Here is a 26,776-nt window from a genome sequence, read left to right on the forward strand (position 1 = left end):
CGCTCGGAGCGCGAGGCAATATTCACTTTGTACTCGCTCGCTGGTACGGTGGGACGAGTCATTCGGCAATCACACTCACGACTCTGACTCGCACATGAGAGATGCTGTTAGGAGCCCTTCCGAGCAAGATCGGAAGTTTGGCTACTGGAAGTGAAAGGTCGAAACATCCATTCAATAGTGGTATCCATTCATTTTGTGCAATGTTGCGCTTGCTACTCTTATACTATAGTTAATTTTGTTTACTTATGAAGTTGATATTCATGAAAAGTGATGACACTTTTTGCTTTCTTTTAGATTGCATGCTTAATGTAAGTGAAATGTGCTGATTAATATGAAACAATAGAGGATGTCACCTCTCCTCTAACTGATAAGTCAGCCATCGTACAAATGGATAAATCTTTAAAATTTCTTACTGAGTTTTTTTCCTAGAAAACCTATAGTACCAATCACTTAGAACTATAGGATAGTTCTATATGTTCTAGGTCATCTTGCACTCCGGCACACTCCTCATCTACCTGTTTCTTTGGCTCCCTGTGGAAAAATCTCTCACCTCTGGGTACTTTACTTTCAAGCTGATACTAACCAACTGCCCCTTTCTGGAAGAAGTCATGTGTTGTGCTGTACTGGCATTGACACTGCCATTGGGGCACCATTGTTGTTTCCAAAAGCTCGAAGGTGGCCCAACAAATTTTATCTAATGAGGAGCATGTCTAGTTTCACACTCCAGTCCTGGCTACTACCAATGTTTCAGCTGTTTACTTTTCTGCGTCTTTGTGTCCCAGGTCGTGAAATGTGCCACATTTCGTTCCAGTTGGGTCTTCATTATTACAGTTTGGAATGCTATGATCTTTTTTGGAATGGACAGTCCATATGATGTCAGCTTTTCTTAATTTCTCGACTATAAGTCTAAATCAGGGCCATTTGATAAGCTGTTATCATTTAGAGGATAGTCTAATATGTCATTTGGCTGAAAGTCTTCTCTTTGTATGGCAGTGTGTGTGTGTGTGTGTGTGTGTGTGTGGGGGGGGGTGGGGGTGTGGGGGTGTGGGGTGTGTTTGTGTGGTGCAATTGTGGCACATTGGAAATTTGCTTCACATATTGCTACTTCTCACGAGCGTCTTCTTACAGATGACACCGATGAGATGATTTACGTGGGGAAGATCTCATTTAACCCCAAAGAGGTGCTGGGTCACGGAGCTGGAGGTACTTTTGTGTTCAGGTAAGAGAGTGACAAGGGAAAGAGGCAAGTATTGTGCTTTTCAGTGATAGAACCAACACTGATGTTACTCCAGTGATATAGATTACCCCCAAATGACTTTAGTACTGGAGACAACAACCATATTGTTCCACCTACAATATTGTTGTTTACATTGCTCCTGTGATGGAACCGAGCATACCCACGCAGGTCCTTTGACAGAACAGAGCATCATGTAGATGTGGTGATGAGCAAACTCTCAAATAGCTCTGGTGATAGAGCTGGTGCTCGCCTTAGGTCTGTGATGGAACCTTCTCCCTATATAGAGCTGGTCAAGGAGCCGAACCTCCTTCAAAGCTTACAAGGCCTCAGCGGTGGGATCACTTTTATAACTCGAGTAACAGAGCTGAATCTCACTTAGTGGTGATTAAAGAGGGGACTTTCACAAAGTTCCAGCATAGCATGATTAACACATGGTGATACCAAAGGGGATGATGGACGGAGCATTTGAGCAAATCAAACACTCACCCCCAGTCAACTGATCTGGGTATAATCCATCATCATTCTTTAGCTCACTCCACCACCCCAGTTCCGACATGGCCATATGCAAATCAGTCTGACCCTGCGCCTCATGGGAACAGTCCAGCTCGAACTGCCAGGCCATGTCTTCCCTGGACCGGAAACAAGCATCCTGGGACCGGTTTCGGATTCATAATCCTCATCAGCCAGGCTATCTTGAATCCAGTGGTAGATTGAGTAAGGGACCCACGTCTGGGCATACCATGCCAACTCAGGGCGAACAAAGCGATACCAAGGGGGATGATGGACGGAGTGCTTGAGCAAATCAAACACTCACCCCCAGTGAACTGATCTGGGTTTAATCCATCATCATTCTTTAGCTCACTCCACCACCCCACACACACAGCACTAGTATAAAGATGTTTTTCACACAGAAGCAGTGTAATGATATTTCTCCTATAGCTTTAGTACAGAGATGCATGGGACACAGCTCTAGAATACAGAAGCTTTCCCATATGGCCCTATTATAGTAATGTCTTTCATTCAACCTTACTATATAGACATCTCCCTTTTGTAGCTTAAGTATAGATGTGCATCTCAGAATGCTTTGGTATAGAGATATATTTTTCCTATTGCTGTAGAATAGTGATTAGTAATGCCTTACACAAATGTGAGAACTATTCCAGTTGTTAACGAGGTTCCATCACCTTTGCCTGACAGAGCTGTCTACAAAAAGTTATCCTGGAACTGCTACAGACCTCTGAATTCCCGGTTATTTTGCCAGAACCATGTAACACTCTCAGATGAGTGTTACTTTGACACCTGCTTGTAATAATCTCAGGTTCATATTACTGTGCCACATCCGGGTGGCACTCACAGTTCCTTTTTAGAGTGCCAGCCCCTGGGAGGGCTCTCAGATCATTGTTATTGAGCAAGTCTGAGATCAGTCTTACTTTGTCAACCACCATGATCGTTTTGTCTGTGCCAGGACCAGTGTGTAAGCCCACTGAGGTTTATCTTGCGAATTAGTGTGTTGCCTGCCAGGATGGATGGAAACCCTCTTCTCCCTCATTGCCATGCTCAGCGATCTCCCTCTCTCCCTAGGGGCTCCTTTGACAGTAGACAGGTGGCGGTGAAGCGGATACTACCAGAATGCTTTAACTTTGTGGACCGCGAGGTGCAGCTACTGCGGGAGTCCGACGAGCACCCCAACGTGATCCGCTATTTTTGTATGGAGCGGGACAAGCAGTTTCAGTACATAGCCACTGAGCTCTGTGCTGCCACGTTGCAAGAGGTGAGGGGCTGTCACATGGGGGCAGATGGAGAGTGGGTAGAGGTACAGCAGTGTGTAAAGAGGAGAATTATCCTAAGCTTGCATGCAGTCAGGCTGGTACCGCATGGCTTGCTGCCTTGTAAATTTTACAGGAGTGTAACCCATAGACCAGTTCAGGACTGGGTAAGTAAGGTGCATTAAGAAACAATGTCCTGATCGGTAAGGATGTATAGGCAGTTAATTGTGCATGCATACAGCATTACTCGCAAAGAAAGAAGGAGAAACCACATTAATTTGGAAAAAGATAGTTAGTCATCCTTATATTGTCACATAAGTTATGGTCGTAGAAAATACAGTTAGAAGCAGCACTGCATAAATAAATTGAAGACAACCATAGAACACTTGGTGCTTGAGAGTGATTGTGGTGAAAATAGCGACGCAAGTGAAAAAAGTGAACAGCAAGGAAGGCGCACTGTGACGAAGTGCAAATAATTTACAGTGATTGGCTCCAAAGTAAGTGACAACGTGATATCACAATACACAAAGTTTTTCAATTGGTTGTTGAGCCACAGAAGAGGAGTACGCCTGTTAATACGCTGTTGGGTCGACGGCGTTTCGATCCATGTTAGTTTGGATCGTCATCAGGACTGGTTTGTCTGAGTTAGGGTGTGCTGCAAAGAAGGAAAAGAGAGTCAGGAAAGGATCGGGGCAGATCACGGAAATTTGGGGTCAAGGGTTCTGGTCTGTTTACCTTGGATTAATTCCGTGCGTAGGGAGAGCTCGTACTTTGTTTGTAGTATCCCATACGTCGTGAGGGGTAGCCTATGAAGTATTCTGGTTCCCCAAGATAAGGCGACCCAAGATCCGCCTAAGGGCACTGGGAGAAAGGGGAGTGAGAGGGGGAAGGTTAGTAAAGCCGATTCTGTAGGAACTGCTTTAAGGAATTCAGAAGCTTGAATTTCGGCCGTCTTTCTGCAACCATAATACCCACATGGTATATGTGTGATTGGTCTGGAGTTTATGAAACTCCATGTTAGTTTGCAGATCGTGGGATAGGAAGATTCAAAATAAGGGTGGGACGTACCTGACTGAAGCAATGCTTTACACGGCCGTCTACGATCAGCCGGTATGTCAGCACGTCTGTTGAGAAAGAACTAGGCAGTGATTACCATCAGCCCGTGTGTCTGATACGATAACGTCAGGCTGGGTCATGGGACCCTGTGGGTAGTTCGAAGGAAAGGGGCACATACCTGGAAGAATCGGCGTGCTGTCTCAGAAGTAGATCACGGCGCTGTGAGCCGGGAGCAGCGAGGCAAGAAGATTTACTTCCGCGTATGGGCGGGGAAGGGGGAAGGTGTGTCCAAGTGACGTCAGTTACATAGGGCAAGTCATAGGTAACAAGGACTGGGCGGGCGTTGAAACTTACTTCCGCATGTAGGCGGAGTTAGAGAGGACCGACGTCAGTCATAGAGGGCAAGTCATAGGTAGCAAGGACTGAGCGGGCGTTGAAACTTACTTCCGCATGTGGGCGGAGTTAGAGAGGACCGCCGGGGGGCGTGAGCTCAGCATGTCCCAGTGACGTAGGTCTCAGGTAGTCGGAGGCGTGTCCCACAACAATGGACGGGAGTGGGCTAGGTACCTAACCTAGCGGCTCAAATTAAAACATGCATTTACATTTAGTACATTCGTTTCTGTGTGTTTACAACAAGGTAATTACATTTGCGGTCCATTACAGTTGTGATAATATACAGCACCAGCAATCTTTACCATACATAATACTTGTCTGTCGTCATGCAGATGTTATGTACAAGTAGTTGAACAATTGTAGATATATACAGTACCATCACTTCTAGGCAATTAAACACAATTACTTCGCCAGTGTGTATCATACAATCGACTATCAAGGAAGTGTTTTAATGTCATATAGTCAAACTGAACCAATCAGAATGCATATATACCTATCTGAGTCCGGAATTCCAGAACAAGGAAAGTCTAGTGTTGGAGTATAAACCCAGTGTAAGCCATAGTGATCTTATTAATGGGCAGCCTATATGTTGGGCAGGGATGCAGGAAATAATGAACTAAGGCGAATGGATAGGTAGATTTCAGGTGGTAACAGTACTGTTCCATTCATCAATTGTATGAAGACCATGGTTCACAGTGTCGCAGATGGTCATCCATTTACATTCGGCCTTGTTCAATAGCATTTTAATGTCCCCTCCTCGTATGGGCAAGGTTGGTTTCTCTATTATTTGCCAACGGATATCGGTGTCTGGGTGACCCAGTTGTAGATAGTGTGCTACCAAAGGTGCTGTCACCGTTTTGCAATTAATCCGGCTCCTATGCTGAATGATGCGTTGTTTGATCATTTGTGTCGTCTGCCCAATGTAGATGAGATTGCATGGACACTTGATGGCATATATTACGTTCTGCGATCTACAGTTGGTGTGTTTCTTCAGTTCGTATCGCTGCCTTGGCGTTTGCTGCCCATTACTGGACCATGATAGGACACAGTCCAGCCAGTGATAGAGGCACAGGCAGGATAAAATGCCAATTCCGGTCATATGCTGTGGAACACTGCTCTGATGCTGTGGTTCACAGTAAGGTATAATGTGCAGCTAGTCATGATTGTACATACCACACAATATGTTATCACTGAACTAGGAGAATTTCCATGACCTTTATTTTTATATGGAATTACTTTTGAATATATATTATTTAGGAAATATGTAACAGTTTATTAATCAAATGTGTTTCTTTCTCAATTTGTCTCCCCGCCCATTCTCTTTCCCCCAAACCTCCACTGTTTCTTCCACCTTCTTGTTCACTCTCTCTTTTTGCTACTCCTTCTGTATTTCATTTATTCAACCTTCTCCCTTGTAATTCTTCTCTGTCGCTTCCTCTTTTTCTTTTCTTGGCTTGTTTTTCATTGCACCTGTATGCATTCCCTATTTATCCTTTTCTGTCTCTCCTTACACCATGCCCCCTCTTCCATCTCTTGTGTTTCTGCATTCCCTTTCCCTTCCCTACTCTGACCTGCTACCTCTCATGTCCTTCATATATGCACTCCACCCTTCTCCGGCTTTCTCAACTTTCCTTGTGTGTTTGCTGCGGCCTGTTGCCTTCTCTTGTTGCTTCACCTCCTCCCGTTTCTTTTCTCCCCTTCCCTCCCTTGTGCGTGCTTCTGACCCTTAGTATGTTGAGAACCCTGACTTTGACCGATGTGGTCTGGACCCGATATCACTCCTTTCTCAGACGATGTCCGGCCTCGCACACCTGCACTCCTTGAATATCGGTAAGGACTTTGTTCAAAGTAGACTGCAAAAGAAACAAATGATGTTACACCAGCCCTCAATAAGTAAAAACAATAGAGAGAATTCAGCATTGACCAAAACTTAAAAGATGCGCCTGGGTGCTGAAAGTCAGGGCCTCTGGTTCAGCCTACCGACTCAAGGCAGATTCAGACATCCCGTGATGGTCAAGGTCTTTTAGGTACATGGTCAAATGAGGGCTGTTTTTACTCACAGTAAGCTACGCAGTCAGCAGCCTGACTCTGAAGAAATGCTGTGCTTTTTATCTTTTGTTTTCATTACATTCTAGTTTCATGTATGTTTTAAAAACATCATAAACTGAGTATCATGCAGGTCCATGTGAACACACTGTAGTAGAAATGACTGCTGGAGGCTTGACCTAGGCAAGAAAACCTTTACAGATAAAGTTCATATTTAAAACATAAACTTAGAATAGATAGTCTGAGGAATGAATGTCATATTTGTGGAGTCTGTAAAATATATTTTACACATGTTATATGTCTGTTTTTGAAATACAAGTAAGTGGAAAAGCACTTTTCCCATGTTCTCCTCTATTTCATCTCCGTAAGGGAGTCATTTCTGGTTACATTGAGGTGTCTTAGAACCAGGACTCAACCCTATGGCACGCGTGCCATCTGTCAAAGTAAGCTCCATGCACCACCTCCATGGTTCCCGTCAGCCACTCCTTAGCCCAATGTAACATTTAATTGCCCATCACAAGCCTTCTCGAATTTCTTAATTGGCTCTAAAGGGTTAAACATGGACCAATATGAAAGGCATTGTTGAAATCAAAGTGGATCCCACTGGTTATTTTTTTCTGAAGTTAAGCTCAGATTATATAGTCCAAAAAATAATTGAATGTCTGGCATGGGTCATCCTTGGGGAGGCAATGCTGTACCTTGTCCTTCCGTACTGTAGTTCTCGACATCAAGCTGTCCTTTCCCTTTTTTTTGTGAACCCTTTCATTTTCAGCATTGAGAGGGTAGGGTGGGTTCTTCTTTTCCTTTGCAGGGCACTCTCTAAACCTCTCTCCTTTTCAGTTCATCGTGATCTGAAGCCCTGCAATATCCTCATCTCATTGCCCAATGCACATGGGAATATCCGAGCCATCATCTCTGATTTTGGTTTGTGCAAGAAGCTGGTGCCTGGACGCCATAGTTTCAGCCTGCGCTCAGGGATTCCAGGCACTGAAGGCTGGATTGCTCCAGAGGTTTTGGTGGAAGACATGAAGGAACACCCTGTAAGTATGACCTTGGCAGTACCTAGTCCAAGCATAACCATGGTTGCCTAGCTTTTCTGCATTTTCAACCATGTGTAAAACACATTCAGGCATTTACTCCTCTGCTGAAAGACTTTCATTGTCTGTAGCATGTGGTGAGTATTTTGTGGGCCCGGTTTCAGTGATTATCTCACCGTGGTGATTTAAAACATCAGGCTACCAAAAGTGTGGAACAGCATGAAGAAAACCATAAAAACAAATACGTATACAGTAAATAAACCAAAGTAGAACATGCCAAAATCCTTTATTTATGGTGCAGCACTAAGTCGCCAACTTGCCATTTGATGACAAGAATCTCTTTGGGATCTCAGTGGCTGAGGTGCTTTAGAGCAGGTCTTTGGCCAAATCACTGAGTTCCATGCCGACCCTGCCACCCGAACTGTGGTCTTCCTTTTATTTGGCCATAGCCTTCCGGTCTTTTTTCAGTAGAAAAGATCCATTTCACACCGTCTCAACTGATGATATGTAATCCCAAAGACTTCCATTGCTCAGTTGGTTTCCTCCTTGCACCTCAGGAAACATCTTGTCCCCCTTAGGGGGAGTGTTGTCTTCACACCACTTACATCATTTGTTACAGAACCTGCTGATGTGCCTTTCCTAAATTCATATGGTTGGTCTACTCCTCAAGTATGCAGATCTGAGTCAAGCATGTAGGTTTCAATGAAGGGAATGTTCTTATCTTGCCCCTTTGTGACATCTGAAACTGCATCATCTATACTTTGATACAAAATGTGATTGCAATGTGTTAAACTAGTGATTTTGAAACGTGATCATAAAAAAACAGCTGTAGTAGTTGCCCAATAGAAATCTGATAGAAAAATGATGTAAAGTATGCAAGCCTGAAACGTGAAGGACATATACTAACGTATACCAACTCAAGTTCCCATGCCTAGACACCTTAGTTTATTGTTGCGCTCTATAAATACTTCATCATCATCACACATTGGTGATAGTGATTAAAGCTGGTTTTCTTATGTAAAGATTTGAATTAAGTCTTCCTTCCCCGCGATTTATGACTAGACTGGCTATTCCCCATATATATATATATATCCAGAATCTGATGGAATAAAGGGTGGCCTTTACTAGACGGGTGGCCTTTACTAATCGTCTATAGGAATTATATGATATTAACACTAAATCTTGTGTTTAAGGTTATCTCAGATTTTCTAAATAATGTGCTGATTAGTGTGTCAACCATTCCTCTTGTCTTTCCTTTCCATATTTTTGTGCTTTTCTTGCTATTTTAAAGTGCACTGTTTATTTTTATGGTGCGGGTGTGTGACTGTACCTTAAATCAAGTTAAAGGATTGATAGATGTTTCTACGAGACTAGTGAGACATATGGATAATGTGGTAGAAAGTTAGATCAGTGTGGCCATCAAATGAGCAATATGCATACTTTCCTTAAACATGATCTCGGTCTGTATTGTAAAGGTGGCCCATTGTATGCCTAATAATCATGCTTATCACACAAACTTTATTTAAAATATATATCTGGCAAATAGCGCAAAAGGTTATTGAAGATGAGAAATGTTGATTGGAATAGTTTCTTCACTTGTTTATCTGTATTCTTCTCTTCCAGACGAACGCAGTGGATATTTTCTCTGCAGGCTGTGTGTTTTACTATGTAGTGTCGCATGGGCAGCATCCATTTGGGGACAGTTTAAGGCGGCAAAGCAACATTCTGATGGGGAAGTACGAGCTTCAGTACTTGGAAGAAGAGAGTCATGGTAAGAATAACATGAGCCTTTTGTGCATATTCCGAGCCCTCAGTGGAGTCCTGGTCAAGGGAGATCCTTCGAGAAGGAGGCCATTGGACTTATAAACAGAACATGTCTATCACCATTAAATGGGTTTGCTCCAAAGAGAGGCAACGGAAGGTATGGACTTGGACCCTGTACGTGCGTAAGCTCCCTGGAGATTATCAATCTAGAAATAGCCCAAAACAATTGGGGAGAGGATGTAGCTTTACGGCTAGAGTGGTCAACCTCGAAGCTGGGGAACCGGGTTCGTGTCTCGACAACAACGCTCAACATCCTGTGAATCTGGCCAAATAACTTAATCTCCTGGTGCCTAACAAAATGAATGTTTCCTTATGTAAGGAAACTGGTGCTCATGTAAAGCGCTCTGATACCTGATATCTTCTGGTCTAGTTTGTGCTATATAAAGCGATTGGGGATGCAGACACAACATTTCTACCACCCTCCAGGGGCAATCACTCTTGTGAGGGGCAAGGGCATGGACCCTCTACTTGCTTTTTCCTCCTAGAGGTTATTGCTCCATAAGTAGACCAATGATTTGAATTGGAATGCAGAGACAGCGCTTCTATATTCCGCCCTTCTGAGAGTATTGAGAAAAACAGGGGATGTAGTGGGCTCAGACCCTGTTCTTGCTCATACTCTATGAGACCAAGGACTTGATTGGGGAATGGAGACAACACTTCTACCAATGAACCTCAGAGAGGCAAGAGAAGGGAGTGTATTTGCTTTCGGCTCCAAGGGTCCTTATTTCTCCAGAATGGGTACAGTGTTTGAACTCTTATTTTACCTCAAAGCAATGAAACATTCAATGGGAGGTGGCAAGTATGTAATGTGCCTAGAAATTAATTCTCTTCCTAGACCTAGAGTGGGTCAGGCTGGGAATTGTCCCTGCTACTAGATTGCCTGGAAGTACTTGCACATCCTATAGTAAATCGGTTACGGTGTGGAAGATTTACACTTTATCTCCTAGACTGTTCACTTATCCGAGTGCCATGTCTATGACTTACGAGGGAGCAGTGGAAAGGTAGCGAAAGTTTGGTGTCTGGGCTCATAACAATCCTCTGGCGGTCTTTGGCTAGGAAGGATAAAAAGCAAGCTGAACTCAATTCAATTAATCTTTATTTGGATATAAAAATCCATACAAGATACAAATAACATCATACAATTAAATCAAGGGCAGAAGTGTAGCGACAAGTAAATAAGAAAGTACTGTGAAAACAGCCACACGACTTGTCATAAATATTTTGTAATCACAATTTACTGGATAAATATATGCAGTTAATCATTCTCATAATGTAGATTTTCTAGATTAGTATATGCTTTACTTCTTGTTATTGCATGTGATACATATATAGAAACTGCGAAGCACACTTCGATTGTATTTAAATTGCATAAAAAGTTAAAACAAATCAACCTGTTAGCAATAAATAATGGGTTTAAAAATAATCTTTTTCTAATATCATGATAAAAGTTGTTGAGTAGACTCAAGTGTGTAGAGAGTTCCTGTACAGAAGTTTCACATCCCCCTGTCCTATTTTAATCTTACCATTGAGAAAGAGTTTTTACTGTGCGCACACACATATACACAGCACACCCTCTGTGCATCTGCAAAAGATTGAGTGCTGCTTGGTGCTACTCCTAGCTGCCCCAAATTTCTCTGTCTGTCTGTCTCCCTCTCTACTCTCTCTCTTTCTCTCTCTCACACACATACACACACACACACACACACACACACTATCTCTCTCTCACTCACTCACAGTCACCCCTGTCTTGTCACGCAGATCTAGGATGCTCTCTCGAACTGTTGCAACAGGTTCAACCCAGTCTGTTTGTTTTGGGATGTGGCACCAGGGTGATGAGCGCTCTCTAAAAATGTGTTTTCCTTCTCATTCCTTCTCAAGAGGCTATTGTGGCCCTGGACCTGATTGAAGCAATGATTAAGGAAGAGCCACAGCTTCGACCCTCCGCACAATGTATCCTGAAGCACCCCTTTTTCTGGAACCACGAAAAGCAGCTGCAGTTCTTCCAGGTGAGACCCATAGACTTCCTACTGCATCAGGTTGATGGGGAGAAAGCTTTGTACACACAATATGACTGATGTCTCCCTGTAAAGTGAAAACAGGCTGCAGTGCTGCGGGTTCTCTTCTTTCCCTGGCCAGGTGCTACAAGGCAGTCTTCTCTTCGTCTGCAAACCCTGAGGTTCTCTTGTTTCCTTGTGCTACTTCTGTGATTCACTTCTCTTCCTCTGTCATGGCTCAGGTGTCTTCTGTCCTTGTGTAGTCTCAGGTTAAACAGAGCGATTGTTGATTAACTATTGTGTTACTCGCAGCTTTATGTTGCTGTCTGTATGACATTAAAGAGTTGGAGAGCTCCATAACTTACCCAACTGGTATCCACAAACTTAGTTTGAAATGATTTATGTCTAGGTAGAGACTGAACTAGGGTTTGTATTCCTCTTTTGAGTATTATAGCAATTCTTTATAACGCTTTTGTATCTGCTAGTATTGTTGTGGATTGCTGAGCATAGAGGCCCTGGACAAGCCAAAGGCATATTTAGATGAAGGACTGTATCCCAAGTGCACAAACACAGTGTGCAGTACGGGTTGATAAGATGGAAATTACATACACGTAGAAACAGTGTATTGGCAGCATTTCGTGAGTCTCTGCTGTTGCATTAAAAATATTGTCGCTCAAATGGTTTACTTAAGGCAGGAAATGCAAAATAGGCAAACATCTCACAACATTTATACCTTGGATCAAGATAACATCTGAAACATTTCCCAGTATGGCAAGTGAATGGTCCTCAGGATAGATAGAGTAAACCCGTTTTATATGTCAGTTTAAATAATGATGTCCAGGGTATGTGTATCAGGCACAGTCCAGTAATGATTATATTATCTGATGAAGACGTCTAGCAGCAGATTTCTTTGCTTAGAATTAACACAGTGCATCCGACTGGATCTGTGAAATCTTGAGCAGTACCTCAACTGCCGACTGACTGACCCCATGCAAACATGCAAGCACCATTCTGCCTTACGCTTCTTCCGTGGCTACAGTAGGGGCTACCAGCTGTGCCCCTTTCCACGCAGCCATCACATTCAACAGGCTCCTCAGCCCTTTTGTGACCGTGCACTCTGGTCCAACATACCTCATGGGAACCAAAGCCAGGAATCTGCCCAATAGCCTCCGCCTACCCAACCCCCTCCCCCAGCAGCTGCAGCATCCAAAGTCCTTCGATATGACCTCACAGCATCACAAGCAACCGGTCGGCAGCTGAATCAAGCACCACCTGTTCTGCTGGCAGTCCATGACTTCGCACAAATGGGTGCTGCAAATTGTTCAGCGGGGTTACCCCCTTCCATTCACAGAAACCCTGCCACGAAGGCCACCATCTTCCGATCGGCTGACAGAGGACCACCTCAGCCTGCTGAGTCAGGAAGTGCAGGCTCTTTTGGTCAAAGGAGCCATCAAGAGGGTGCTAACATTAGAAGTAGGTTGTGATTGCTATTCCTCCTACTTTCTGGTGCTAAAAAAAGATGGAGGTCTCCACCCTTTGCTAGACCCACGTCCTCTCAGTTTTTTCCAGAAATGGAGAAATGCAAGATGCTTACGTTGGATCAGGTCTGTCTACCCTGGACTCTGAAGACTGGAAGGTAACGTTGGACTTGCAGGACGCATATTTCCATTTACCCGTCTTGCTGGCCCACAGATTTTCCTACGGTTCCCAGTGGGCCATGACCATTTTCAGTTTGCTGTGTTCCACTTTGGCCTTACAATTACTCATTCGGTGTTTAGGGAAATTATAGCAGTGGTTGCAACTATTCTGCGGAGGTCAGGGGTTCCAGTCTTTCCCTACCTCTATGACTGACTGTTGAAGGCAAGCTCGCCCCAAGGGTCGTCACTGACCTCTAGAGTACGGTAGACCTCCTGCTTTCACTGATGTTCTCTATCAGTAAGCCAGAGTGACACCTGACTCCCTTTCAGACACTCCTTTTCATCTGAGCCATTCTGGACACTGCGAATCCGCATCTATCCTCCAGAACGCTGAGTCCATCATATTAAGTCTATGATTCAGATGTTTCAGTCTCTGTCCTAGATTCCGGTGAGACTGACTCTGAAGCTGCTGGGTCTCCTGGGCTTCTGCTTCCTGCTGGTAAAGCATCCCCAGATAGTCCTAGTGGTGCAGTATCACAGGAATCTCTCTGACCTGGTCCACATGTCGGAGAGAATTGCAAAAGACCTGCAGTGGTGGCAAATAAACCACTGTTGGGTCAGCTGCAGCCTTCTCTCCGATCCCTGCCCAAATCTCATAGTGGTGATAGAAGTGTCACTTCTGAGTTGGGGCTGCCATCTGGGAGAGATTGAGATCAGCAGACTCTGGTCTCCTCCAGAATGTGATCAGTCGTGCTTCACCAATATGTGCATCAGCTGCTTGACTGGTTCTCCCATTTGTTTTTGCTACAATTGCTCAAAACTGTTTTTCCCTTTTACAGGCAGTATGCAGCCTACACCACTTTATGTTTCATTCAAGCATTCTGAATATATTTTTTTTCTATTACTAATCTGAGATTTCCTTAATTCTTGTTGAAGTTCAAGATTAGATGAGGAAACAATTTCAACAGCTCCTCTAAAAGCTTGCCTCAATTCAGCAGCAAGGCTTATTACAGGATCTAGGAAATTTGATCATATCTCGCCTCACCTGAAGGCCTTAAACTGGCTACCGTACGAAGCTAGAGTACAGATGAAAATGGCATGTATCACTCATAAAGCGATTCATCACAACACTCCTAAATATCTAGCCCATAAAATAGAAATATCAGGAAGAAACAGACCGGTCAGGAGTGCCAATTATCTACTCCTGAAACCTCCTATCTTTAAAAAGAAAAAAACCTACGAGAGAACTTTCACAGGTGTAGCTCCCAGGATATGGAACGCCCTTCCGGCAAATATTAGAAAAATAACAAACACGATAACATTCAAGAAGGAACTCAAATACCATCTTATGAGCAAGTTCCTTCCATAACAAGACAAACTCTACCGAAGACGTGCCGCTGATTTTGACTTATACCCTATAAGGAAGCAGGATGTGACAGACGGATCCGCAAAGAAATATCACCCCAACTCATTGTAACTTAAAATTCAATTAAGTCCATCCAGTTAGCATTCTCCATTTACAGACTTGGACGATCCTATTGTTTCATGTATTATATATTTTGTAACCCAGACCATATGATGTTAAGTGCTCTGATACCCACGGGTCTTGTTCGCGCTATAGAAAACTGTAAAATAAATAAATAAATAAATAAACCAAAGAACTGTGACTGACTCGGCTAGCAGAATTGAGAACAATTGAGGAACAGAAGTATAGGCAACGTTTAAAGGGGCCATCCAGCGTAAAAAGAAAAAAACTGTTCTTTACTCAGTCCTGCATTTCTAACAATCACAACAGACTAAACAGTTGTGCATTTCTTAACATTAACCAATAGTAGGCATTTCAGAATGTTCCTTTCTTTAGATGCTACGCCGTGCCCAATGTGGGTACCACTCTTCTGAGATTGTGAGTTCCCAGAAGATTTACGATCGGTCCCACTGGAATGTTTTCTTGTACCAATGCTGGTTCTTCAGCATTATTAGTTTTGGTGTGGTAGGCTCCAGGAAGATAGGACAGCACAAGGAGCCACACTGAGAACTGCTGAGTGGAGATAAGGACAGTGGTCACAAGGGTGTCTGGAGTGACCCATGTAATATTTGGTTCTGGGGCTGCATCTTAAGCAAGGGAATCAAAGGATGTCTGTCCTGGACAGAAGACAAAAATAGGGTCAGGATCAGGATGGACTTGAGGGGTGTGGCAGGGAACATAGCACTTTTCTTTGTGGTTATGATGAGGACGAAGTTCCATTTTGTGTCTTCTGTTTTTTTGTTTCAGGATATCAGTGATCGCATAGAGAAGGAGCCGGCTGATGGGCCCATTATGATGGCTCTGGAGTCCGATGCCCGCTCCGTGGTGAGAGTAAACTGGAGGCTGCACATATCCATCCCACTGCAAACAGGTTAGTCCATATTTTGGACAAGGAGTGTGCTGGCAGGGAAGAAGGGTGTGGATACAAAATAATAAGTACTGACAGATGAGAGGCAAGAGACAAACGGAAGAGAGGATAATGACAAACCTGCAGTGAAAAAATAAGGTGGCGAAAGAGGCGAAGAGGAATGGCGAATGAGCTATAGATAGAGGAATAGTGAAAAGGAAGGAGAAAAAGAGGCATTGATAAAGCAATGATTAGGTACCAGTGGGTGATTCAATGTGGATTTATGAAATAAAGTCCTGAAACTAATGCAAAAAATGGTAAGCTACTGGATTACATAAGAAACGCTAAAGCTCTTCAGTGACTATGAAATAACTTGGGCAAAACGTACTTCAGCCCTAAAATGACAAACGCGCCAATCAAACCTGTGGAGATGCTGAGAATTCAGTAGCTTTACCAACCATGTAACAAATGATGACTATTATCTTTTGCAAGGACATTTTTGTTTATTAGGGAATGTATAATAAATATCTCTTCAGAGGGATCAATCGATTCCCCATTTTTGGCAGAACAGCTATAATGTTAAACAAGAAAAAGTGTTTACTTGGTCCTGATCCACTTGGCTAATTAAACTGCAGCAAATGTACACTCCACATATTAGATCATATAGCTGGGTCTGAACTGTGGTGGCGAAGTGAGCTAAACATTGATGATGGATTCAACCCAGATCTGTGACTGGAGGGGAGTGTCTAAAAAGTTTCAGCGCTCCGTCCATCATCTCCTTTTGTATACTCCACATATTAGAGACAGCAGCTGATTTTAGAGTTGGATGGTTGCTGTAAATCCAGCCATTTGTGGAATAATTGGTAATTCTGTTGGATGATCATCTGCCAGTGCAAAATCTGCAGGTGAAATGTCCTGCGCTATTGGGTAGTGGAGCAAAGAATCCTCCTTCCACATACTCCACAAACCTGTAGATTTACAACAACTCCCCAACTTTACATCAGCCCCATCGTGTGCAGTTCCATTAAAGCGATCAGGCCTAAAGACCCTTCATAATCATCTCTTCGCTTACTGGAAATCCCCAACCATATCCGGCCTACCATCTCCATGCAGAAGCATTTACCTTAAAGGGGAGAGGAGGGCCTACATGTGATAAAAAAATGAGCATGTGTGAGTGAGCAAGACCTCTACTGAACACCAGCCCAATTCCAGGGCCTGATGATCACAGAACAAATATTATGTTCCCACAAAAAAGGTGCCTTAACTGAAATTAAAGACCAGAAGATGACCTATGCACAACAGGCAAGAAAACAGATGAAAACTCCAGAAACAGCAACGTATTTCAGGGTTATGAATCTCTACATACAGCTGGTTACGATAGTGTGTCATCTTGTGTTCAAGTATGCTTGTTACATGTTTGTACACTTTAAAATGCACACTTCTGTAGATGTTTAGAACCGCAGCTACTCGAACTGCGATGTATCAGCTTCATTTCAGTGTTTTTGATTTGTCAGTGTTAATGAAACTTTCCTGCTGATTGAATCAGCTTTTGGAGGGGGCACTTGACCGGAGAGCAAAGTGCAGGATGTAATTGCACTAGATTCCAACTCATCCAAGATCCAGCTGATATCCTGAGAGCTCCTTACATGCAACGCAATTCAAGGCAGGGCCTAATAAAGGAACTTATTCTGCGCTAAAATCAAGCAACACAATGTAAATTGGATCATTCTCCAGTTAGCTTAGTCCTGGCCAACACGTGCCGGTGCATTGGCAGCTTTGAGCAAGACGGCAACTCTGAACTATGGTCAGTGGGAGTTAGATCAGAAAACATCAGTGTGTTTTGGATATAGCTGTGAGATCATCATAAGTCAGGGTCGAAAATGAAGGGATCCTGAGTCATCCAGTCACCTATCACAAGCTTGACACCCTCTCATCACAGAAACATGTTCCACCGCTACATTCTGGCACATTCTAGACGTCTGTTCTCACACAGGCTGCTGCATCCATCTCTACTGCATCCGTCGTGTGGTTGGTGCAAATTAGAAGGGAGGAGGCCTTGCTGGCATTCCTAGGTCCTCAATGTCCTACACTCTAGGCAAACAAGGTACATTCTACTCTATGGAGAAGCCAACGTGAAATTTCCAACTCTCTGTATAACACAGACCACCACCTTCTATACCATCTACAGTCCTCCAGGGCGAACAATGACTTTACGGATGAATGCTTTGATTCTGTGCCCTCTGACGTGCCCACATCACCTGCCTAGGTGATTTCAACCTATCAGACAACACAAACCTCCTCAACCTCATCAGCACACTCAATGTGGTACAGCATGTCACACAACCAACACACTCCAAAGGCTACATTCTCAACCTTGCCTTCTCAATATCACATACAATTGTATTTATACAGCGCTTACTAACCCTGATTAGGCATTGAATCTCTTTTTGGCGAGTAGCACGCTACTCCCTAACCCAAAGTAGATTATTGGTCGATTCGTATAGGGAAATTTAAGTTGTTAATTCGACCATGGACATGTAAGTCTGTTAGTTGGACTGAATAGAATAAAGGCAGGATTGAGGAACGAAGAGTCTAGAAAGTGTTATTTGGGAGATCACAGTAGTAAAAGGAGGTTTGGGATGAGTCAAAGGAGGGATAGAGGAGGGAAGAATATAGAAAGTGTTATTTGGCAGATCATAGTTGTACAACAAGGTCTGGGATAAGTCAAAGAGTGGTGGTAGAGGATATCTTGAAATAGTTATAGGATGAGGCATAGAGTAATGAATTGGAGAGAGGTGAAGGTTTTTTTATTTATATCTTTTTTCTACATTAGTAGTAAAGTAATAAAAACATGGATACATAACTCAATAGAAAGTTATATATTATGTGGAAAATCATAAAGAGATATAAAGTTGTATTATATGAAGTCCCATATTCACATGAATGGATAAATGGAAACTCCAACTTACAAGTGTTGCTGTACATAAAGCTAATTTATTTAGGTATTTTTGGGGAAATTATATGGTTTTCTTTGTTTAATTTGTTCTCATTATTTATGTTTATTTTAAAATGTTCCCAGTATTTCAATAGTGAAGCACTTCTAGATACAATTGTTATTATCATATGTACCCATGGTGATATAAAAAATAAAATAAAACTAAGACCCATAAGCATATAATCAAATAATGTATATGAGTTATCTCATACTGTGATATATAAAATGAAATAAAACAGAGACCTATGCGCACATAATCAAACAACATCTGTTAACACTGCAGTGATCTATATACACGTTAAGCATAAAATTATATATATATATATATATATATATATATATATATATATATATTAACCCTAACTAATATATACTTTTGTTAAGCAGACCTATAAGAGCATCTATATATTTTAAGCCATAAGTAGTTGTATTGTACTATAATTGCATTTATATAGCGCTTACTACCCCTGACGAGGCATCAAAGAACTTTTTTGGTGAGTAGCACGCTACTCCGGAACCCATAGAGGATTGTCGTGAATTAGTATAGTGAAATATGAAAGTAATTTGAGTGGTGGATATTAGTCAGTTATTTGGATTGAGAAGGATAGCGGAGGGACAGAAGAGGGGGAAAAGGGTTTGCATTTTTATAGTGCTTGTGACCCCCTTGAAGTGCTTTTTTTGCGAGTAGCACGCTACTCAGGAACCCATACATCAGAGAGAGAAGGGAAAAATCACATGCAACAGTAGTGTGCAGAGGGAAAGATACGCACACTAGGTGTGATCTTGGAGTCCCAAAAATATTTGTTTTTAGCAAGTGTGTATTTTTGTTTTTCGTTAAGGAGGGCCCAGCATCTTTGTTAACAATAACTTGTGCAAAACCCATGACAAACCAAAACAAGCACTGACAAACCCAAAAGGCAGATAGGCGAAACCAGCCCGACCATCAGCAGGATGTCTCGAATTTTGAGACTGTGTAGCTGAAGCGTTTAGCCTAATTATGGATCAGCTGAATTTGCCACTCAATCCACCACCTCCACCTTAATTTGCACAGTTCCATAAAAACGGTCATAGTTCAAAGACATCAAATATTTCTTCATAAAAATGGCACCTCACATGTTGCAATCCAGTGGAAAACCCTTTCGAACAGTCAACCTGTTAGTCTCCAGTTGTTGTTTCAAGAGTATAACTGTGTCTACTGCCGAGAAACCTTTCTCAGGACAAAATTAATGTCTGTTAAAATGACAAACTAGTGAAATAATGCTGCCATAGAATCTACTCCATTATGCTACACAATGTATCCTTCCTTGCCAAAATAATCCCCATTGTACATCTCTAGGAACCTGTACATTAATGGTAGAAATCTGACCCAAAAATCCTCGTTTTGACGAGAGATGGTGGTACTAGAAAGGGAATGGAGGAGGCACTAGTTCTGGGTGGGGTGCTTTCGGGACTGTTCCAGAGAATATTGCAACAGTATCCAGCTTGAAGTTTATTAACGAAGAGGAAGTCTCCAAAGAGCATGGCTGTCATTTGTAACACTTTTTATCAATTGTGACTTTACATGGAACTGCTATAACATTTCAGAACACTCACACAAATCATGGAAGAAAAATCTATATTCTCCTCTACGAGGGGCAGGGGTGAAGGTTTAAGAGAGAATTTCAAATCCTTCAATCTACTAGCCCAGTTTACCAATTATCGGACAGCAGTAGGTACTGAGGGCAGTACAAATAAGGTGGATCACCAAGTGGGTGAAGTCTGCTAAGGTATGTTTTATGAAAAATAAAAAAAAGCGTCCTGATTGATAGTGTTCCTGCTTTTGGGTCAAGCTGGGCAGCTGAGAAAATTGTGCTCTGAATCTCAAGATAATCCCTTAGATAGCTAGGCCCCAGATCTAGTTTAGAAATTAAGGAGCAGGCCATACTCAGTCTTCCTTGTATAGCAGACATGTCACAGCAGCTCAACATTTCTGGGCAAGTGCAGGAAGGCCTGCCTTCAGTGCTGAGACAAAAGGCTTCTGACTTTCATGCCACAACCAGGAGCTAACAGGGAAAAGATTCCATATTAGCCTCTGGCACCTCCCCTGGAAGACCGATTATATACGTACGCTGAGGGAACTATGATCAATCAAAGGGAAGAGCTGGAGACTGGAGATAAGGCTAGTCTCACAGTCATTGTGTGAAGACCTATCTCTACCCCTGCCAGAAGGGGAGACAACGCCTTTCCAGAGGTAACTCTGACCAAAGGATTCCTTCTTGGGAATACCAAGGCCTACAATCCCTTATAGCATTCTTCCACCAGAGAATTTAGAAACTGCGGAGGGGGTCACCACCCCAGCATAGAGCCTGTTGCACCCCCACATAGAGCCTGTCGCACCCCCGCATAGAGGCTATCCCTCCCAGTGTGGCTCCAATTGAACTAAGAAAAGCTTCACCTTCCCATTCAAATTAGAATTTAGATCTTTTATATTCTCAAATTAAAGAACAAGTTACTTACCTTCGATAACGTATTATTCGGTAGAGAGAGAGTCTAGCCACAGACTCCTTAACTTGTGAATTCTCCCCAGGTGTCAGACTGGATACGAACATTTTTCAGCAGTCCCTCTGAGCGCCGGGAGACGGCACTTTATGACTCAGTGATGACGTCTCCTCTGGTTGTGACATCAGAGGAGTTATTTAAGTCCCCTCCGAGGTGCAGGCGTCAGTTTCTTCTGTGAAACCTTCAGCGCTAAAATGCTAAGCCACTATGGAAACTGGTTGTAGAAACATTGTGCCAAAAAAGATCAACGTATCTTAAAAACAATCAGAAAATGGAAATAAATGGTATGATAATACCCAGGCAAGGCCCATAACCGAGGCAAGATTTAAAAAGGAAGACCAAATGGTCAGTTGAATTACTCCATTATATAAAACTGTGATCACTGGTATATAAAACCAGTACTGAAATGGGTATAACCCATACAGCACAGATCGTTCACGGGGGGGACAGGGTGGTAAGGAGGTGGCTCAGCACCAGTGCATTAAATGAAGAAACTTACCTTGACTCCGTATCGTCTTTACTACAGTAGTATGCATATTTGTACAGAGAAATGCACATATATAAATACATACATATAAAACTATACATGTTCACATACACAGTACATTTGTATTTTGAGTATAATGTTCATGTAGGAAAGAGCCAACTCTTAAGTAGTCTTCTAATATAAGATAGTTATTTGTAGATCTTATGTTTGGGTGTAGCGAATTCCATAGTTTAGCTGGATGAACGGAGAAAGATGCATCACCCATTGTTTTTTTTCTTGTACGCTGGGGTTTTGAGACGATATGCCAATCTGCAGCTGAGATTCCTTTGTTATTTGTTTGTGAAAAAATACAACATCCAGCAGCACATCAACACACCATGCCTGCTTTAGTTCCTATGCCCACTTCTCTCTGTAGAATCAAGCAATGGGCATCCTTCAATGTTGTATCTCTTGAACATCTTGTTGACATACTCCGCTGCCTCAAAGTCACTTGTTATGAAGATTATGTCTTACTCCCTTCCATCTTCAAAGCTCTCTCTGGGGATGCTCTCTCACCCCTACTCACCATTGTCAACACCTTCCTCACTCAAGGCATCTTCCCAGAAGCTCTGAAAACAACCCAGAGCCTTTAGGCTAAAGAAACCTACAATAGTCCCTGAGGAACTCACCAGCTACTGACCCATCGCTCACCTAACATGGATTGCCACGGTCATTGAAAAAGCAATCTAAGCATTATTTATTATTTATTTTATTTAAGAGTTTTATATAGCGCTGGCCAGACCCGAAGGTATCGGGGCGCTTTTTAACATTTGTCCAGAAACATTCGAGTACATAGAATAACAGTAGTAAACATTGATTCGTGCTGGATCTTGTTCGTTGGGGGCGACAAAGGAGTGAGTCAAGAGGTAGATGCTTTAAGAAGTTAAACTTATCATAGTGTCTGTATGCTCCGATGGGCGCGATTCCGCCTCGTGGGTCCGCTCTTACTTCGTAAGAGCTCGATTGAGGAAGAGGGCTTTGAGTTGGCTTTTGAATTTTTTGAAGCAAGGGTTCTTCCTGATGTGTACTGGGATAACGTTCCAAATTTTGGGAGCATTTCCAGAGAAGGAGCGTGATAAGGTTTTTATTTGCGAAATTTTTAGAGGGATGAGAAGTATAGCGTAAGTGCTCCAGAGATTTCTTCTCTGCCCTGCTTTGTTGAGTTTGGAGGCCAGGTAGACTGGTTTGCCAGTGTGTAGAGCTTTGTGAGTGAGGCAAGCAGTTCTGAAGTTTGCACGTGTTTCTATTGAGAGCCAGTTTAGCTCTCCGAGAGCATGGGAGATGTGTTCGAATTTCTTTACTCCAGTCACCATTCTGGCTGCTGCATTTAGGGTTGATCTGGGAGCAGCAAGGTGTGATTTTGCTGTGCCTGTGAGGATGGCGTTTCTGTAGCCCAATCTGGATAGCACAAGGGATCGTGTGGCTTGCTTAAGGTCTTTTGTAGGGACGAAGGGTTTGAATTTGTTAAGTAGTTAAAAGGTTGAATAAAGCACTCTTTGCGCTGTTTTTGATGTGTTTGACCATGTCTAGGTTAGGGTCCAGAGTTATTCCCAGTAATTTCACGGAGTTGGCTGGGATGAGAGTGCAGTTGATAGCATTAGTAGATTTTTAGCCATTCTGTGATTTGGGGGTTTGATCTTTGTTGGCTATGAGGAGGATTTCAGTCTTGTCCTGGTTGAGTTTTAGGTGGTTTTGGGATAGACATTGTTGGACTTCTATTAAGGTGTCATTAAGTCTTTTCATGTCCGCCATGGAGGAAGTTTCTAGGTAGATCTGGGTGTCGTCCGCTTATAGGTGGAAGGGTATTTTGGCTTTTCTGAGTATGGTGGTGAGGGGCTCCATGTATATATTGAACAGTGTGGGTGAAAGAACTGATCCTTGGGGTACGCCCCTGCTTACAGGGCGTAGGTCAGACGTGAAGTTTCTGATTTTTATTCTTTGTGAGCGGTTCTTCAGGAAGGAGGTGAACCACTGTAGGACCACCTCTTCTGCTCCTACCCTTTGACGAAGTACATTGATGAACAGTTTGTGGTCAACCATGTCGAAGGCCTCCGATAGGTCTAGGAGTATGAGTACACAGCAGCAGTCCTTGTCGAGTGATTTGTAGACGTCATCAATGACATTCAGGATAGCCATCTCTGTGCTGCTTTCTGAAGCCCGATTGGTGAGGGTCTAGGATTTTTGTTTAGTCCATGTGAAGGGTGAGTTGTCGGAGAACACATTTTTCTAGTAGTTTGGCTAGGAATGGGAGATTGGAGATGGGTCTGAAGTTATTGAGATTGTTTGCGTCAGAGACCGTTCTTTTCAGCAATAGAGTGATTTGATCGATTTTGAGGCATTCTGGCATGATTTCTGTTTTCAGGGAGCTATTTATAATCTTTGTCCAGAGCGGGGCTAGTGGGAGTTTGAGTTTTTGGCCAGTTAAGCAGGGAGTGGGTCTTCAATGGTTGACAATGGCTTTGTTCCGGTACTCACTTCCAAAATGTCTGTTTCGGAGATGGGTTTGAATTATTTCCAGCTATTTGGGGGTTGCCTGGGTGGGTTGTTGACTTCTTTGCAGGGGGCAGGCTTTCATTGGGTAGTCGGTGGTTGACCTCCAGTGTGACAACTGGCAAAAAGTGGATGCTATAAACACAAAGGAGGGGTGAGGGTCAAGACCATTTATACTCTACCACCCCGGACCCCCAGAAAACTCTAATGTATGCACAAGAGGGGTGTATAGAGTGAGTTATATCAACAAAGTAACCAAACAGAGAAGGCCCCAATAGGGCAAATTACTCTATTTGAAAAAACTGCTCTCACTCACATACCGAAGTATGTGACATGCTTCATCATCGGGCCTGCTTGCAAAACGCCCTGGTGTAGCCACACACAGGGCGGAGCATAAGGGAGGGGGAAGAAAATAATAAACTTCTCTTAACAAGACATACAGTCAAGACAAGTGGACATAAACGACATATAACATAAATCTTGGTGAAAGTAGTGCAAGCTCCAAGTGATCACCACTGAAAAAGTGCGACGAAGGGTGCAGTTAGGAAAAGTGATTTAAAACTGATTAAGGGTGTCAACCAGAACACAACCTTTATTAAGCTTTTCTTGACACCCCTATCAGGATTAAAAAGAAAGAAGAGGATGGGGAAAAAGCCATTACGAGATAATTAGGAATCTCAAGGCTTCCCTCCTACCACTGCCAGAGTCAACATGTTTCGACCGCTCTGTATGTGCCCAAGGGGTCACTCCGGTCTTCTTCAGGACCGTCGCACTCAGTGTCACTCTGGGTTATTCCGTACTTCGGATAATAATACCCTTGCGGTGAGGTATGTCCACTGGATCCGTACACCTCCCGTAGTGAGTGTGGAGACAGTTCCCTCAAGTGCGGGAAAACATTTACGAATTTATAATAATTACAAACTCGAAATGGTGTCCGGTGAGGGGTACGCCAAGGAACACAATCGTTCCGCAGGCGAGTCCCGGTTTTTTCACCTGCAGACCGTAACACCGCGCACTTTACTGGTTACTTTGTTGATATAACTCACTCTATACACCCCTCTTGTGCATACAAAAAGTGGATGCTGACAGCCCCCTGCAGAAGACAGAATACAATTCATTATAGAGGCACAGCCGGGAACGCCTTTTTAAAGACACTGCTGATCAAACGATTGAAACCATTCTCCTATCGCTCCCACCTGGCTGATTTTTTTGACAACTATCACTTCCCACTTTTTGCCAGTTGTCGGCATACACCTCATGGAGTGAGGCTTTGGTCCTGATGAGAACCCCCTCATTGGTGGGGTTCGAAACGCGTAGACCTTCAGATAAACCAAACTATCATTTGTATTTTTTCTTGCACGAAATGATATTTGTTTATGATTTATGATTCATGCAAGTTGATAAATTCTATCAGAATGCCATAAAATGTATACAAATTTATATATTCACATTCTTGTAGGAAAAAGTTTTCCCTATTGATAAATTGTTTGTTTGGTTTTCTGTATATGTTGTACTATAGAGGTATGTGTATGAATGTAGTATGTGTGACCAAGAATGTTTGATGTGATTGTGTCGTATTGTTTAGTATTTCGTACAGTTAATTGTGGGCTTATTGTGATATGTTTTGTACATATGTTTAGAAAATTGATAAATGTTCTTTTCTAAAAAAGAAATAATATTTCAAAATAAAAAGCAATTCATGAGCTTTATGGTATAGTGATGGTCCATTCTTATACCAGAGAGGACATAGTATAGGAATTAGTAGCAGTATTGGCAATTGTTTTTGGTTGTAGCACACACACACCTGCAGGAGAGGAAGATCTGCCTTAACGGTGCCGAATGTCATTATGTCCCAAAACCTCTTTTATGATGCACTAGACCTGTGCCATGGAGTCCTCTGTTCCTGCTTACAGAGGCAGAATTGCAGGTGAAGTCCTGGGAGCATGATTGTCCTGCCGCCGAGCAGAAAGTGTAAGAAACACAGTGACCTAAAGTAGCTATGGGTCTCACAAGAGCTGTCTATTAACCTTCAGAACAGGGGCAGCAACAGAGGGTTGTCCCATCTGTCCATCCTGCATGCTCCTGCTGCTCAGCGGAATCTTCTGGTAGTAACATGCTTTTTCGGCACTGCTGGGACTTCACTTATTCATAGACAGAAGCGGCCAACATCTTGGAGTGGCTAATAGCGTGTTGCGCTAGGTGACTAATTTACTTTACCTGTTATATAGGTAATTAGTGGTGTGCCAGAGGCTCCATTCTGAGGTGCAGTGTGCACATTGTGGATCATAATGCACTCATCCATGTTTGCTTTCTGCAGCACGTTTGCAGGCTCCACAAGAAGTGGCAGTGCAGCGCTGAGCATGCAACATGAGCCGAGACTCTAGAGGTAAACCTGCATTCAATCAATCAATCAATCAATCAATCAATCAGGTGTTTGTAGAGCGCGACTACTCACCCGTAAGGGTCTCAAGGTGCTAGGGGGGCGGGGGGATGCAGGTTCCAGTCCATCAAGGAGGGGGTCTGTCGAAGAGCCAGGTTTTGAGGTTTCTTGCGTAGATGGGGAATGATGTTGTCTGTCTGAGGTGGAGCGGAAGGACGTTCCAGGCTCTGGCCACGAGGAAGTGGAAGGAGTGGCCTCCCGATCTGGTCTTTCTGATGCGGGGGATCACGGCATCGGAGAGCTGGGCTGAACGTAGGGTCCTTTGGGTTGCGTGGAATTTGAGTTGGCTGTTCAGGTAGGCTGGTCTGGTGTCGTGGAGGGCCTTGTGTGCGTGGCTGAGTATGTTGAAGGTGATTCTAGCCTCGACGGGGAGCCAGTGGAGTGTGCGCAGGTGCTGGGAGATGTGGCAGTGTTTTGGCAGGTTG

At 43.2% G+C, this 26,776-nt stretch overlaps 1 protein-coding gene across 2 annotated transcripts in view; it reads left to right on the forward strand.

Annotated features, from left to right (window-relative positions):
• The window catches only part of ERN2 (endoplasmic reticulum to nucleus signaling 2), a 174,725-nt gene that overhangs the window by 117,618 nt on the left and 30,331 nt on the right, over positions 1 to 26,776 (forward strand). For both annotated transcript variants that reach the window (XM_078664795.1, XM_078664796.1), the window contains 7 exons: positions 1,129 to 1,219; positions 2,819 to 3,008; positions 6,183 to 6,282; positions 7,339 to 7,538; positions 9,159 to 9,306; positions 11,238 to 11,365; positions 15,263 to 15,386. In XM_078664795.1, the coding sequence (XP_078520921.1) occupies positions 1,129 to 1,219; positions 2,819 to 3,008; positions 6,183 to 6,282; positions 7,339 to 7,538; positions 9,159 to 9,306; positions 11,238 to 11,365; positions 15,263 to 15,386 (981 nt within the window). The remainder of the gene's footprint in view (positions 1 to 1,128; positions 1,220 to 2,818; positions 3,009 to 6,182; positions 6,283 to 7,338; positions 7,539 to 9,158; positions 9,307 to 11,237; positions 11,366 to 15,262; positions 15,387 to 26,776) is intronic.

The sequence above is a fragment of the Lissotriton helveticus genome, chromosome 10 (assembly GCF_964261635.1).
Source record: "Lissotriton helveticus chromosome 10, aLisHel1.1, whole genome shotgun sequence".
Taxonomy (NCBI): domain Eukaryota; kingdom Metazoa; phylum Chordata; class Amphibia; order Caudata; family Salamandridae; genus Lissotriton; species Lissotriton helveticus.